The 15816-nt window shown below is 34.3% G+C and overlaps 2 protein-coding genes across 2 annotated transcripts in view; both read left to right on the top strand.

Moving 5' to 3' along the window:
* Positions 1 to 15816, top strand: part of slow (epidermal growth factor-like protein slowdown) — a 385029-nt gene that overhangs the window by 145077 nt on the left and 224136 nt on the right. The window lies entirely within an intron of this gene.
* On the top strand, positions 10556 to 12053 carry LOC140449914 (uncharacterized). The gene is made up of 2 exons (XM_072543329.1): positions 10556 to 10914; positions 11010 to 12053. Exons 1-2 carry the CDS (start codon positions 10765 to 10767, stop codon positions 12051 to 12053), a joined length of 1194 nt encoding a protein of 397 aa, XP_072399430.1. The 5' UTR covers positions 10556 to 10764.

Here is a 15816-nt window from a genome sequence, read left to right as displayed (position 1 = left end):
TTCTTCTTCTTTTTATATAGATATGTTTTTTTTTAATGTGCCTCCAGTAAGTTGTCGTTCCATCTGTGTGGTCTTCCTACCGATCGTCTTTCAATTGGGGAACCGTCTCTTACCGTCTTTACTACTCTATTTGTTGTCATTCAGCTTATATGATCATTCCATTCTACTCTTCTATTTCTTACCCAGTTCTTAATGTTTTCCGCCTTGCAACTACGTCGTATATCTGTACTTCTAGCTGTGTCCCATTTAATTTTTCTAAGTGTTTTCATCTCTGCTGTTTCTAACATCCTTTTTGTCCTCTCTGTGTCAGGTCTTGTTTCTGCCGCGTATGTCATTATTGGTCTGATGACTGTTGTAAATTCTGCCTTTCATTTCTCTCCCGATATTTTTATTTCTCCATATTGTTCCATTCAGGCAGCTGGCGGCTCTGTTTGCTTTATTCACTTGATCTTCCATTTCAGTTTTGAGCTTTCTGTATCCAGATAATGTGATGCCTAGATATTTAAACTCCATTACTTGTTCTATTATTTGACCTTTCAGCTCCAATTTACATCTTAGTAAATTTGGTATCCTTTTGAGTTCTTACTTTATTTATTATTCCATCCATAATCAGGTTGAACAATAGAGGACTCAGGAAATCTCCCTGTCTTATCCCATTGCCAGCTTTAATGGGGTCTATTAGATCTTCTTCTACTTTTACTTTTATTGTGTTGTTTTGGTAGATATTTACGATCGTTTTGATTATTCCCAGAGGTACAGTATTCCTCTTGTGTACAGTAAGTGGATAACGTCATCTAATTTGATCCGGTCAAATGCCTTCTTCAGGTCAACGAAACATAGATATGCCGGTTTGTTGTATTCTAATGAGTTCTCTTGCACTTGCCTCATTATAAATATAGCGTCGGTGCATGATCTTACTGATCTAAAACCTTGTTTTTGTTTAATTCCGGGTATTACTTGATTGCCTAGTCTAGCGTTAAAATCCGTCAGTATTATCATCTTTCCTCTCACTTGAGCTACTACTTTGTACGTTGTAATTGGTCATAAAACGCTTTCCTTGTTATTTGAGTCTTGTTATTGTAATGTTTTTATTAATTATAATTTATTGTTCTTATTTTAATTTACTAAAACACGATAATTTATATCAATTTATTAAACCACTGTACAACAATTTATTTGACTAATAATTACATAATTTATCTATCGGACGTTACAATTTAAACGCGAGCGCGAGCTTCTTTTTTGACTAACTGTTTTCTCCAAAAAAAAAGGTAGTGTTATATACCCAGTACCTTTAGACTCAAAAAGTCGACGGCCCTCTCGACTAGACAGAGCGGCGAAATGGTCTCTCAAAACTGGTATGTTTTTGTAAGGCTACACCTTCTTTGCCCTGTTTTCTTTTGCTACTCCACTGTAGATTAGTATGTATTCACCTAATTTTGATTGTCATTTTCCTTTCTTTTTTGTTTCCCGTAGAGCGCAAATGTCTATTTATTTCTCTTTCAGCACTTGGGTTATTTCTTGGTCCCTTGAGTGGAGCGATCTGATATTCCAAGTAGTAATTCTCATTTGAGTAGAATTGCGTAGATCTCGACCCAATCCGTGTAATAATTCATTACGATCAACAAGTACAGCTACTCTTTCAAACGGACTTTCAACATTCTAAGTGTATCGGTTCGAATCGGTAAGGTTCGTTACTCGTAATGCAGGTAATACGTTTCTTACACCAGTCCTTCACATTTTTGGAACTATTTATCCAATAAAACCATTCCCGAATTCTCTGAAGGGTTTTCTTTACACCGAAATGCCCCCCTAAATAATTATTCCTCGCTGTTAATCACACAAAAATTTTTATAAATGTGATTGCCAACTTCCGCTAATGGAGATGGGATGGGAAGAAGAAAAATTCATAACAGTTGCATTGTTTTTTGACAATCCATTAAAAAACTTGAACAAACTTAAACTTTTTTAAAGCTTTAACTTTTTTAAAAATTTTGTAAAACGCTTTTGCTTTAAGAGCGTAGGCGCAAAATTTCGGGCCAATGTTTTTTAAATGCATTCATTTTTTTCGAATCCTGAGAAAACTAATAAGTATTTTTGAAAAATTTAAAAGCGGAATAAAAGAATACATTATTACTTAGGGCCGAAAGTCCCTGAAAACTTCTATAATGTTTATTTTGATAAGTTACAGGGGTGAAAAAAAAAAGAGAAAATTTAGTGTGATTTTTAATTTCAAATATCTCATTCAAAAAAACTTTTTGTTTATTATAATTGACTTTCGGCCCTCGGTAATAATGTAATCTTTCATGCTGCGTTTAAATTTTTCCAAAATATTTATTACTTTTCTTAGGATTCGAAAAAATGAATACATTTAAAAAGCATTGGCCCGAAATTTTGCGCCTACGCTCTTGTTTATGTAATTCCTGTAAAACATTAAGTTCTTTTTTTGCTCCTCATTTGTTTTCTTCCTTTTCTCATGCTTATATCTTAAACAAAGAAAGCGTGTGTCTGTGATTTCTCATATATTAAGAGAAAGCTCCTTATTTTACATCATGTCAGTGGATAGCTCTCTTATGGTTAAGGTACATTATTTTCGTTCATATTTTGCAACGCGCTATAATATAGGTTTTTATGAGTTTATGTGTTTTTCAATTTCTTAATAATAATTATATAAATATATTTTTTTTTATTAACACCTGTGCTGTGTTTGTATACTGCTATCTGGTCACAAATGACCAATTATCAGTTATTTTCTGACCTAACATAATAACAGCAAATGATTAAATCTAAGGCTTACCCTATGGCTTACTCTTATTTTATCTATTAACTAATGCACTACAACTAACATGCAATAATTTCACAGCACTATACTCTGCTTTTTACATTAAACTGTTACACATTTACACTAGCTCAAATGGTTTTGTCCTTATGAGTCTTCTCTTTAGTTCAGTGTTGTCAAGAAGCTGGATTGCCTCGACATTCACATGACTATGCAGCCTCTGCTCGTGACTTGCTGCTGTTCTCTTGATTATTTCGATCACAGTTTCCATACCCAGGTCCTGGTGGAGGTTGCTGTTACGGATATACCAAGGAGCATCAACAATGTTTCTCAGTATTTTGTTTTGAAATCTCTGGATAATATGTATATTACTAGCTTTGGTACAGCCCCAGAGTTGGCACTCATATACCCATACTGGCCTCAGTACTTGCTTGTAGATGGATAATTTATTATGAATTGATAATGTTGAATTTTTTCCAATCAGCCAATACAATTTCTTATATCTAATATCAAGCTCCCCTCTTTTCTTTTTGACATGGACTTTCCAGCGCAGCCTCGCGTCTAGGGTGATGCCCAAGTATTTTGCTGATGTTGTATAAGGAATTCGGGTATCATTTATTTTAACTGGCAAATTTTCTATTTTTTTATTTGTAAAGTTAACGTGTGCAGATTTAGTCTCATTTAATTTTATTCGCCATTTTCTGGTCCAGTTATGTATTTTATTTACTGATAGTTGCAGCTTATCAGTCGCTTCTTCACTAGTGTCTCCTATCGCCAGTATGGCTGTATCATCCGCGAAGGTGACAATAGTATTTTGTTCTAGCTCTGGAATGTCACACGTATACAATAGGTACAGGACCGGACCTAAGACACTCCCTTGTGGCACGCCAGCTTTGATCTCCCTTAAGTCGGTGTAAACTTCTTTTTGTTTTACTCTGAAATATCTATTCGCAATGTATGATTTCAAGATTTCTGAATACTGTTTAGGCATAAACGTTCGTAGTTTATAGTAAACCGTCATGCCAGACTTTATCAAACGCCTGTGCTACATCCAAGAAGATTGTAGAGCAGACATTATTGGTTTTAATCTTTTCAATAGAAGTTTTTCAAATAGTTTTGACATCACCGGAAGGAGTGATATTGGTCGATAGGATGTTACTTCATTAGGATATTTACCTGGTTTGGCAATCATAATTACTTCGGCTACTTTCCAGAGTCTGGGAATATATCTCAATCTAAAAGCAGTATTTATTAGGTGTGTCAGCTTAACTATGGCTTTTCTTGGTAAATTTTTTAATAATTCGCCTGTTATGAGATCATATCCTGGAGCTTTCTTGGGATTTATATTTTCTTTTATCTCTATTGATACTTCTCTAAGTGATGTTAACGTTATTCTCTCTTCAGTTTGGAATGGTTCTTCCCATCTCAGTTCTTCACCATCATTGTGGTTGGGTTTGAACGTGCTTTCTAAATGATCTGCAAATCGTTCTGCTTTCTGCTCGTTACTTCTAGCCCAGTTGCCGTTTTCCAACTTGATAGGAGAAGAATGAATAATTGGTCTCTTCATTCTTTTTGTTGCCTTCCATAAAGAATAATCTGTGTTTTGGTCAGCTGTTAAATTACTTAAAAAAGAATTAATTGTTGAATTTTTTATATTATGTATCTCCCTTTTTAGTTTTTGTGTAGCATTATTTAGACTAATTTTGTCTCGTGGAGCTCTATATTGCTGCCATTTTTTCCTTAACTTCCTTTTTTCTACTATGAGTTGTCGGATTTCTTTTGGATAGTTGTTCCCTTTTGTTCTAGAAGTAGTTATTGTGGGAGTATTTTCCCAAGCTGCCTGTTGGATATTTTTTATAAAGACTTCTAATTCGTCATCAAGTTGCCTCGTGTTTCTCAATGGCACAGCAAGATTAATTTTGTGTTCTAGGTTTATTTTGAAGCTCTCCCTTTTTATTAGTCAATATTGGATTAAACTCTTTTTTAATCACTGTATCACTCATAGTTAAAATTATCGGTGAGTGATCAGAGTTCATGTCCCAGCCGTCATTGATATCCAGATAGTTAGCTGAGATATTCTTGTAAATAAAGAAATCTATTAGGTCTGGAATTTTGTTCCTATCGGTAGGCCAGTATGTTGGTCTACCAGTAGAGATTACTTCACCCTTTTGTTCCTTAACAGCTGACAATAGTTCTTTTCCTTTAGTTGTAGTTAGCCTAGAGCCCCAGTGGGTATTTTTTGCATTAAACTCGCCAAGTGAAGTTTAAAAAAACAAGTTGTTTTTAATTTTTCGGGACTTTCTGATCAAAAGTCGCTAATTTTGTTGCAAATCCCGCCATGTCCACAAATTAAACCAATTTTATACTGCACCTGTAGCTAAAATATTGTTTATTTTGTATTCTCGTAATAAAACATTACACTAGAATACAAGTAAATTGAATAGAAAGCTCAAAGTATCGCAAGAGTCCTCTAATAGTTTTTCACGTCCCTTGAAAATTTTGATAGATGTAAATTGGTTGATTTTGCTTCTATACCCCTCAAAGGCACAAAATGTAAATGAAACTGCTTTGTAAAGAAAGCATATAAATGAAAGACCAATGAGCCTGAGGTCGTATTGCTGGTTTGCTTCTATTGGTAAAAATAAGTACTTTTATTATTTTTAATTACAGTCATTATTTTCTATGTTAAAAATTCAATTGATTCAGTTAAGCAAATATTATACACGTAATGAAAATTCTGAATAGCCTGGAAATTTTGCGTTTCAAAGAGTCTAAAAAATATATTCAAAATTAAAAATGAAGGAAATTTAATCAATTATTTAAATTATTGGTTGGATATTAATAAACATTTTTCAAGAAATGTTTTAACTTTTTAAATAACTGTTTTTAGTAAGCGCCAAATAAGTAACGCATACGGTCTTACAAGTCCTTCATATTTTTAAATTATAATAAAGCATCATCTTTCAACCTTACATTATATAGCACGATGTACTATCCAATTTATGAATATATTATTTATTATTTCCTTCCCATATATCTGCCGCCGAACGTCTCTGTTTTGAGTATGAGAAATGAACGGCAATCCCTTTCAAAACCAATTTGCAATATATCACACAAGGATGATGTTGGTTATAGATGACAGAAGTGTGAATATGGCAAAATCACACCTACTACGTGGCACTATCGCATGATCAGCAAAAATTGTCTAATGTACCCTCCCATCGACATTAATAATATTCTATACATGGAAAGATCAAAGTTGTCGATTAATGATAGAAGTACAGATATTTATTAATGGCTTATATTAATAACAACTAAAAGTTTTAGAATTAAAAGAATTGTAGGGTCATTAAACTACCTAAATATTTTGTGAAAATTTGGATAAGGGAATTATTGTTAAACAGATACTTTAAAATTTTTAATATATCTGAAAAAATCGCATTTATACATATTTTTAATCGTCTAGCTGATTAAAATATTTGATTTTCTGTCAGATTTTTCTCTTCTGTGTTCACGCCCGATCACGGTTATTTAATTTCACTCACTCATTAACTCGTGATGCACGCGTGAGTCGCGAGCCTCTTCTCTGCCTGATGAATCCTTACATGATTCGAAGATCGTTGTTGAAGGTGATGTGGATATGGTGTTTGAGAAGGCAAAGGGTTCGTCAATTTGTCGACGTTTTTTGGACTGTTTTTCACCTGTCAATGTTTGTTTGTAGATTGGAATTCTATGTTTTTTACTGATTCCTTAAGGTTTGCCTGTCTTGACTCTCTGAGTTATTTCATTGTCTTAAAATTTGAGTCTAATAATAAAGCCAAATAATGAAAGTTGATTTTAGTTCTCTAACCAAATCCACCTCGTGATCCGTCGTGATACTATTTTCAAGTAAGCACTATCTAACATTGTACCCAAAGTGGCTTTCCCGTCTTTTATCTTGTCTTAGGCGAATTATTCGTCCTTTGTTGTCCCACCAGTTTAATCAAAACTCTGAACACAGTTCAATTCCATTCCTATTTCCACTGGACACTTCCTATTTGTTTATGCCAAAGAAAAGATGAGACTCGGTCAGGAAGACTGCAGTTCAAAACACTAGATCCTATAATAAACTGATCGTGAACAGAATCAATATCCTGTAGGTGCCAATCATTCCTGTTCCAATTAACTATAGTTATAACATAGGTTTTAGGGTATAATCTTCTAAAAGGCGTTCTTTAAAGTCTGTAGTTCTTCGGATATCGTCAATATACCTACGTCATTGTTACCTTTACTCTGTGGTCTAGTCATTTCAATTTATAAATGCCTACGAATTATTCATGGACTTGTACAAACTCATTACTTTATAGCTCCCATAAAATTGAAAGACCCTCCAAGATATAGTAAACTGATCACCGGCATCCTTTGGAAATCTGTAATTTATCACCAGCCACTCAAGGCCTGTTATCTGTTACATTTCTTGTTTATTTGGGTGCAGGTAGGTCAATGATCAGTTTGCGAATCTCTCCAGTTCTATTTTCAAATCCCTAATTTTATTGCGGTGATCATATGGCGATCATGAGTTTATACTATCTACGAGGGCACTTATGCTAATTGGTGATTAGTTTACATGTGCCCGTATTCATATTCCACATTTTTAAATCGAATAAAGTAATTAAACTAAATTATCCAAGTAATTTATCATCATCATCATTATTATTGCCTCGACAATTCTTTTTGGGTATTGGCTTGTTCCAGGATTCTTCTTCATTCTGACCTCTTCCTTGTCTTTTTTTTTCATTTTTTTTATTTTTGAGGTTGTTATATCATTTCCTATTTGTTCTATGTATCTCAGCTTCGGTTTTAGTCTCTTTCTTTTTTCTACTGGTACTCGTCTGCTTGTTTGGTATTTTGCCTTCTTCAATTCTTTCCAGAATCCCATCCAACGTGGCCTTCATATTTTAATTGTTACATTATCCGGGCACTAGCCGAAAAACAACAAGGTTCTAGGTCGGAAAGATCATGCACCGACGCTATATTTATAATGAGGCAAGTGCAACAGAAATAATTAGAATACAACAAACCAGCATATCTATGTTTCGTAGACCTTAAGAAGGCATTTGACCAGGTCAAATTAAATGGCGTTATTCACTTATTGTACGCAAGAGAGATCCCTCTAGGAATAATCAAAATGATTGAACATATCTACCAAAATAACACAATAAAAGTAAAAGTGGAAGAACAACTGACCGATCCCATTGAAGTTGGCAACGGGATAAGACAGTGAGATACAAAACAGTCATCAGACTATTTCTGAAGATTTCTTTCTAATCTTAAACTGAAGGCATCTTCTTCTTCATGTGCCTTGTTCGTTCCGAATGTTGGCAATCAACATGGCTATTCTGACTTTGTTTACGGCAGATCTGAATAGTTCAGCAGATGACAATCCGAACCATTGCCGCAAGTTTTGGAGCCACGAGTGTCTTCTCCTCCCTGGACCCCTTCTGCTGTCTATTTTCCCTTGAACGATCAGTTGTAGTACTCTACATTTATTATGTCTCATAACGTGACCCAAGTATTCCAACTTTCTTTTCTTTATACTTATTCCTACCTCTCTCTCTTTACCTATCCGGCGTAGTACCTCTTCGTTGGTCACGTGCTCAGTCCAGGATATACGTAATATACGTCGGTAAGCCCACATTTCGAAGGCCTCTACTTTTTTCATCAATGTTGCGGTCATTGTCCACGCCTCCATTCCATATAACAAAACCGGGAATACATAACATTTCAGAAGTCGAATTTTGAGAGGTAGGGTGAGGCTTTTAGAGGTGAAAATTTGCTTCATGCTAGTAAACGATGCTCTTGCCTTTTCTACTCTTATACGTATTTCCTTCGCTTGATCCCAATTTGAGTTAACTGTTGTTCCCAAGTAGATGTACGAATCCACGTGTTCAATTCTTTCATTGTCTAATATCAGTTGCTGTGGTGGTTGTTGGGTTTTGCTTACTAACATCCATTTGGTTTTTGTGATATTTAGTCTGAGTCCGTATTGTGCACTTGTTTTTTGTATCTTACTCATTAGGTAACTCAGTTCCTCCTTAATTATTTCTCCAATTATCTTTATGCCTTCTGTGCTTTCCTCCAGCGCTGTCTTAAATACTTCTTTTAAGTATATATTAAAGAGAATAAGAGACAAGATACAACCCTGTCGTACCCCTTTCTTGATCTCAATTTTATTGGTCAATGTAGATCCTACTTTCACTTTAGCTGTTTGGCCCCAATAGAGACTCGCTATTGTTCGAATGTCTCTGTAGTCGACTCCGATCTTATGGAGAACTGCAATTATCTTTTCGTGCTTTACGTTATCGAATGCTTTTGCGTAGTCTATAAAGCATATGTACACGTCTTTGTTCATATTTCTGCAGCGCTGGATGAGTACCTGTAGACTAAAAAGGGCTTCTCTTGTCCCAAGAGAATTCCGAAACCCAAACTGCGAATCTTCAATGTTATCCTCGCATTTTTACTGAAGGCATAAGTAAAAGAAATTCCATTCAAATAACTGCACGATTTATGCATGGCAGTCACTGATATTTCAGCAATAGTTAATAAAATATATATAAATAAGTATTGGCATTACATTTTTTTATGTTATTTAAAATATTTTAAATAACATATCAAATATAAAAAAGTATTAAATATTTACAATTTTGCCACAAACTGAACAATAAACTTTGTTCATATTCATAGATAGCTCTTAATAATGTTTAATTTAAGTAGCGACATTATTTATTTTCGGCATTTTAAAATCAAAATAGTTAACAAATTAAGCAAGCTCGACTGACGATGCTTATGTTTTCACTTTCTCCTTTGAGAACAAAATGATTTGCAAAAGGACAATTCTATTTATATCCCATACAATAATCTTTTGAAACACCTTTTTATTACGGAATTGTAATCGGTTACCTGCTACAACAGTACCAAGAATATTAGGTAGTATCAATAAGCACTATCGGTAATATTGAAGACTGAAATATTGAAATAAAATGAACGTTGGAATTTTAAGTTACCTAGTCATACCAATATCTACGGTTAGATACATAGGTTGAGTTTAAAGAAAGTACAAGATATGTCAAATGTCAAACATGGAACAAAAAATTTCGGTTGAGCAGTGTTGGCATGTTTTTATAATGTATATGTTGTATGCTTCAAATATAAAGAGATAAAGCTTTAGAAAAGTACATTTTGATTATATTAGGTTATGAATTCTGCAATTTTTGATTTATATAAAACAATAATGAGTAAATATTTGTTTCTTTGGAGATTAATTGCAGTTAATTATTAGAATTTTTTTTTGCAATTGCCCTTTGATAGATTAGGGGATAGAATTGGAAATTATCAAATCAGCGGTTGACAGATTGCAATAGATGTTTGAAAGAGACAAATATCTACTCGTTATTGTTTCATATAAATTAAAAATTGCACAATTCATAAAATAGTACAATCAAAACGTATTTTTTAAAAGCTTTCTCTGTTTACATTTGAAGCTTACAACATGTGCATTATAAAAACATCCCAATACTGCCAAACCGAAATACTTTATTTCATTTTTGACATTTGCGGCTATATTCAGCTTGTACTTTCGGTAAACTCAAACGATAAATATTATTTAAAATCTGCAATTCGAAATAAATTGGCGTTTATGCATTTTATGCAATTTTTAGTATAAATGAAGCGTGCATTTCCATAACGTTGTAAGTGCCAATATGCCTCATTTGGTTTTTTTAAGTTAAATAAGTTGCAAGTGCCATGTTCCATCGCCTAAAATTTATTTCATGTCGATATGGCTAGCGACGGCGTGAAAAGTGGGGATAAAGTAGCGGTGCAAGTCATAACGTTGTAAGTATCGTAGTGCAATTCTGTTAAATGTAGAGTGGCGCATCAGTTACTAAATTATTTTTGTTTGGACGTGTTGGGTTGGGTTTAAACATAAGTATTTGGAACGAATATGGATGAAACTACAGAAAAACGGTCCAAAAAGAAAAGAAGAGTTGTTGATAGTTGGAAAAAAAAATAAAACCAAGAAAATGAGAAACTCTGGCGAAGAATATGTTTCTCTAGTCAATAAAAAGACCGTTACAAAGAAAATGCCACCAGCTGATGTAAGTATGGTTTAAAGAGATACCTATCTAAATAAACGTTAAAACATAAATAATTTTTTTTTTAAATCTATCTAAATAATCCAAAATTGTTTTAGGTAAAATGCAAGTGTCCACTAGCATGTAGATCCATAAGACTGGAATACCTTGTTGAGTTGTACAATCATTTCTATGAAATGGCTGATTATAGTAAGCAGCAAAGTTACCTACAAAGGTTTATTCATCCCCAATTAATCAAAAGGAGACGTCATGGTCAGTACGAACATCCCAGTGAAAGTAGGAGAAAGCAGTCTTTCACCTACCATTTACTTTTGCCTGGAGGATCTGAAATAAGGGTTTGCCTCAAAACATTTTGTAGTACGTTTGCCGTAACTCCAAGAAGAGTGCAACTTTTGGGAGAAAAAATTCTTGATGGTAAAATGGATATGTCAGAAAAACGAGGAGGGGCTCGACAAAATATTTTCAAGACTGTCTGGTCTAACAAGATTATAGAGCATATCGAAAGTTTTCCAAAAATTGAGAGCCACTACGCAAGGGCGAAAACCCCGGATAAGCTCTTCTTGTCACCGGATTTAAACGTAAGTAGAATGTACCGTGCATTTTTAGAGAAATATTGTGCGGATTATCAGCCGCCTAACAAACCACCAGTGACTAGACAATGGTATAATGAAATTTTTATATCAAAATTTAACTTATCTTTTGCAAGGCCTAAAGTAGATACATGCTCCACATGTGATAGTTTGGCTGTTCAAATAAAATCAGGAGATAAAGCTGCTGTAACAGAACAGGAGCTTCACCATCGGAGAGCAGAGGCTGCTACAAAAGAAATGTCAACTGAGACCAAAAATGCATGTACAAGTAATTGCTATGTTATTTCCTTCGATATGCAGCAGCAAATGTACATTCCCCAATTAACTCACTCCGAAATGTACTATTCACAACAGCTTGCAGTGTGTAACTTAGGAATTCACGATTCCATCACAGGAAAGGGATTCATGTGTTTATGGACTGAAGACTTTGGGCCTTGGAAATTAGTTCCTGTTTATATACTTACCTTACTAAGGAAATTGGCAATCACGGAAACAAAAAGCTTATTTTGTGGTCGGATAATTGTGGGGGTCAAAATAAAAATCAGTTCATGATCGCCATGTATTTGACCATACTAGCAAATAACGTTTTTGAGGAAATTATTCATAAATTTTCTGTAAAAGGACACACTTTCCTTAATTGCGACAGAGATTTTGCAATCATAGAAAAACGTAAAAAAGTGTGTAAGGCTTATACATTAATGAATGTTGTTAACATCATTACTAGTGCGGCCCAGAAAAATGCATTCTCGTGCATGGTATTTAAGGACTTTTATGATTTCAAAACCGTTGCCTGTGATAAACTGAACACAAAGAAGTTAGGAATTTCAACAGCTACGCAGCTTCGTCTTACAAGAGAGAAATTTGATACGGTGATGGTGGCTAAAGGACATAGTGAGCTCGCTGGATGGAGTGAGACCAATGTACTCAAATCTGGAGTTACATTAGAAGACTTTAAAATCATAGACCTTCAAAAAACTAGAACTCACTTTGGTATCCCAGAGAAAAAAAGAACAGATATTGAAAAAATGCTCCCTTATCTTCACGATGATGCCAAGAAGTATTTTAAAGAAAAATTAGGTCAACCAGGGCAAGTTTCTACTGTAGGAAACAACGGTTAAAAATCTGGCACTTAAAACGTTTTGACTTGCAAACCTGATGGCACTTACAACGTTTTGACCTTAGACAGATTTTTGAATTTTTTTAAGTAAGCTTTGTTTATTGTTCCTTTGCGGTATGTTTGTATTATATAATACCTTTGAACTAATCCTTTTTCAGTATGTTACATTATAAGAAATAAACATGTTCGATAAAAAACTGTTTTTTACTCCTCCTGAAAAATTTATAATTTGGCACTTACTACGTTATGGAAATGCACGCTTCAAATATGCAAAATTCACAGATATTTGGATAAAATGTGCAAAATACGCAATATTGCATTTTGAATATTTTGTTCAAGTAATAACTAAAAACATGTGTGATTTAGTTTAATGTAAAATAAGCAATACCTGAGTTAAAAGACCTTTTGCGATATCCTGTAGAGTCCGCAGAAATTATGTGTCATAGATTTAGTATCTAAAATTAACTTTTGGTTTTACGATATTATTATTGTTGTTAGTGGTAGAGTTTAGACACCACCTTTTGTTTACGCTGTAGAACTGACCTGGTTCATGACATAATTTTTGAGTTATCATAAATAACGAAATCTTCTTAATTTTTTAAAGTGCAACATGGAAAATCGGTTGGGCTAGCCGTGTAAGGGCTTAATACCACAATACAACCGATCAGATCAGATCTAAATTTTATAGAGCACTTGCTTTGAACAAAACACATGTTTTTGTAAAGTTTCGTTGAGAATTCTTATGTTCTACCGAGCTTCAAATTTTTAATTCCACACAGTATAAAAAAACCTTTTAGTTCTTTTCACTGCCTAAATAAAAAATAAAATACAACTGCATTTACGATGAGAGTGTATTTTAGAAGATTGTATATCATTTAGTATGTAAATGGTTTCCTGCATGTACTCGAAAATTGTGTTTATGGAAAAGCTCGTCGAGGTTCGTACGAAGCAGTTTTAGGGTAACGTCCAAGAAGTTATGTCGCAGAGGGGAAGTTAGGAATGTGATATGCGGGTCATGAAGTTCTTATCTTGTGGTAACTTTAGAACTACAGGACAGGGCGAATTATTGTTGATGATACTCTCGCCTACAATCATTCCACCAGAAATGATATTTTTATATGGCCACTAAATAATAAAATATTGAATTTGTTGAATTTGCTGTAACCATAAGTAAAATAGTTATAGTAAGTTATAGCAAGTCTGTTTAATAAAGTACACATTACAAAAAATAATTGTATCTATAATTATTTCCCCTTTTATTGTTAGTTTATTGGATGGCACATATGTCTATTTTATTGTTTTAGTGTTTCTTGATCTTTGTTGTTGAATGTCTGCATATTTTATCCCTTCCTGTTAGTATCCAAATCTCGAAGTAAGCTAATATCTTCTTCTTGTAGTGACCTATCCTCATTGGACGTTAGCAATCACTCTAGCCTAAAAACCCTTATTCCCGTGATCCTAGTTCTTAAGCCATGAAATATGTCGTCTTGTAACTTTCAAATTATTTTTTAAAATTTCAAAATTTATTATGATAATTCCTAGTAAATATTCAAATCAATGTTGCTCACGCCATCTATCCACCATTTAAATTACTTCAAGGACGCTACTGTAGTTCCTAATAGCTCCGACCGTCGCCTCAAAATTGGAGCGTTCGTAAACTCCTCGCCATTCATCTCCCTTTCTCTCTTTGACCGTCCAACAGACAGAACGAAATTCTGTTTGAGTGGTCTCTTGACGAGGTAAGCCGAAAAATTCTTTTTCTCTTATATATTTTCGAACAAATATTTATTTTAGACCCTTACCGCGAGCCCTAATAGTTGCCAGAACTATGTTAATTGTCCCGAGGTTATCTAAATAGCTATGGATTTATGGTACGTGTTCTGAAATCAACAATTCGAAGAATATCCCGTTTGCTTAGCCGCCCAATCCTATATATTTTTATGGTGGATGTTATGTTTCTGCTGCCGATAGATTCAACGTTCTGAAATCCTAGCCTAATTACCTAGTTGGTAAAAATTATTTCCTTTCTACAAGCCATACAAGCATGTGGATAATTTAGGTTTTACCCATTTTATATTTCTTTTGTTCTCAGAGAGCTATGGAACGACAGATGCTGGGTATCTCACTCAAAGACCATATAACCAATGAAAACATTCGTAAGCGGTGATAAGACGCAACCCTGTCTCACTCCTCGTCGTATTTGTATATCTTCGGATGTTGTGTGCTCTATTTCAATTGTTGTTGTTTGGTGCCAGTATAGTTCTGAGATAATTCGCAAGTCTTGTTCGTCAACTCCAGTTGTTCTCAGAATTTCGATCATCTTTTAATCGTTAACGCAGTCAAATGCTTTTCGATAGTCAATAAAACATGCATATACCCCTACATTCATGTCTCTGCATCGTTGCCTTAACACATTTAAAGCAAAAAGAGCCTCTCGTGTTCCCAATCTGTTTCGAAATCCAAATTGAGTCTCACTCATCTGGAACTCGCACTTCTTGTAAATTCGTGTATGGATAATTCTGAGAAAAGTTTTAAGGACATAAGTCGGTTGGTATTTCACCTGTGTCATATATCTTATTGAATAGTGCTGTTATTAAGTCTGGCTTTTACTTTCGTTATCTGCAATTAGTTTTAGTATTTCGACATTGATATTGTCTGGACCGGTGGCTTTCCCATCTTTCTGAGATTTTACTGCGTGAATCACTTCTTCTTTGGTTATTTCTGGGCCTTTTTCATTTATTCGATTATCTGTGGATGGTGGAGAACAAGGTCTATCGTCGTCAAAAAGAGTTTGTATGTATTCTTTCCATCTCTCTAGTTTGTCTTCTGTTCAAAGGTTAGCTTTGTTTTAAATCTGTCATTTTCTTTGTTTGTCTAAGCTTGTTTCCTTACGAGGGTAAACTATTATTTCCTATGTTAAGTTAAACTTTATCTGAAAGGTTGACCACTGTCCTTTCTGTGTGTTGTTTTGATTCTACCTCCTTATGTTTGGTTAAGCGTCCATACTTGTTTTTCTGGCGTTCAGTGTTCCTTCCTAGTTCATTTTCCATTTTCCTGTAACGAATGGATTCAATCTTATTCCAATCGTCATATTTCAACCTGCTGCTCAAAACGTAAAACAAATCTAGAAGCTCCTTGTCAACCTTCGCCAAATTTCGTCTGGTGTCAAGTATTCGTTCTCGTAATAGTGCTTTTTCC

This window comes from Diabrotica undecimpunctata, chromosome 9, assembly GCF_040954645.1.
Source record: "Diabrotica undecimpunctata isolate CICGRU chromosome 9, icDiaUnde3, whole genome shotgun sequence".
Classification (NCBI taxonomy): Eukaryota; Metazoa; Arthropoda; class Insecta; order Coleoptera; family Chrysomelidae; genus Diabrotica; species Diabrotica undecimpunctata.
This window is presented reverse-complemented; position numbering and strand designations above follow the sequence as displayed.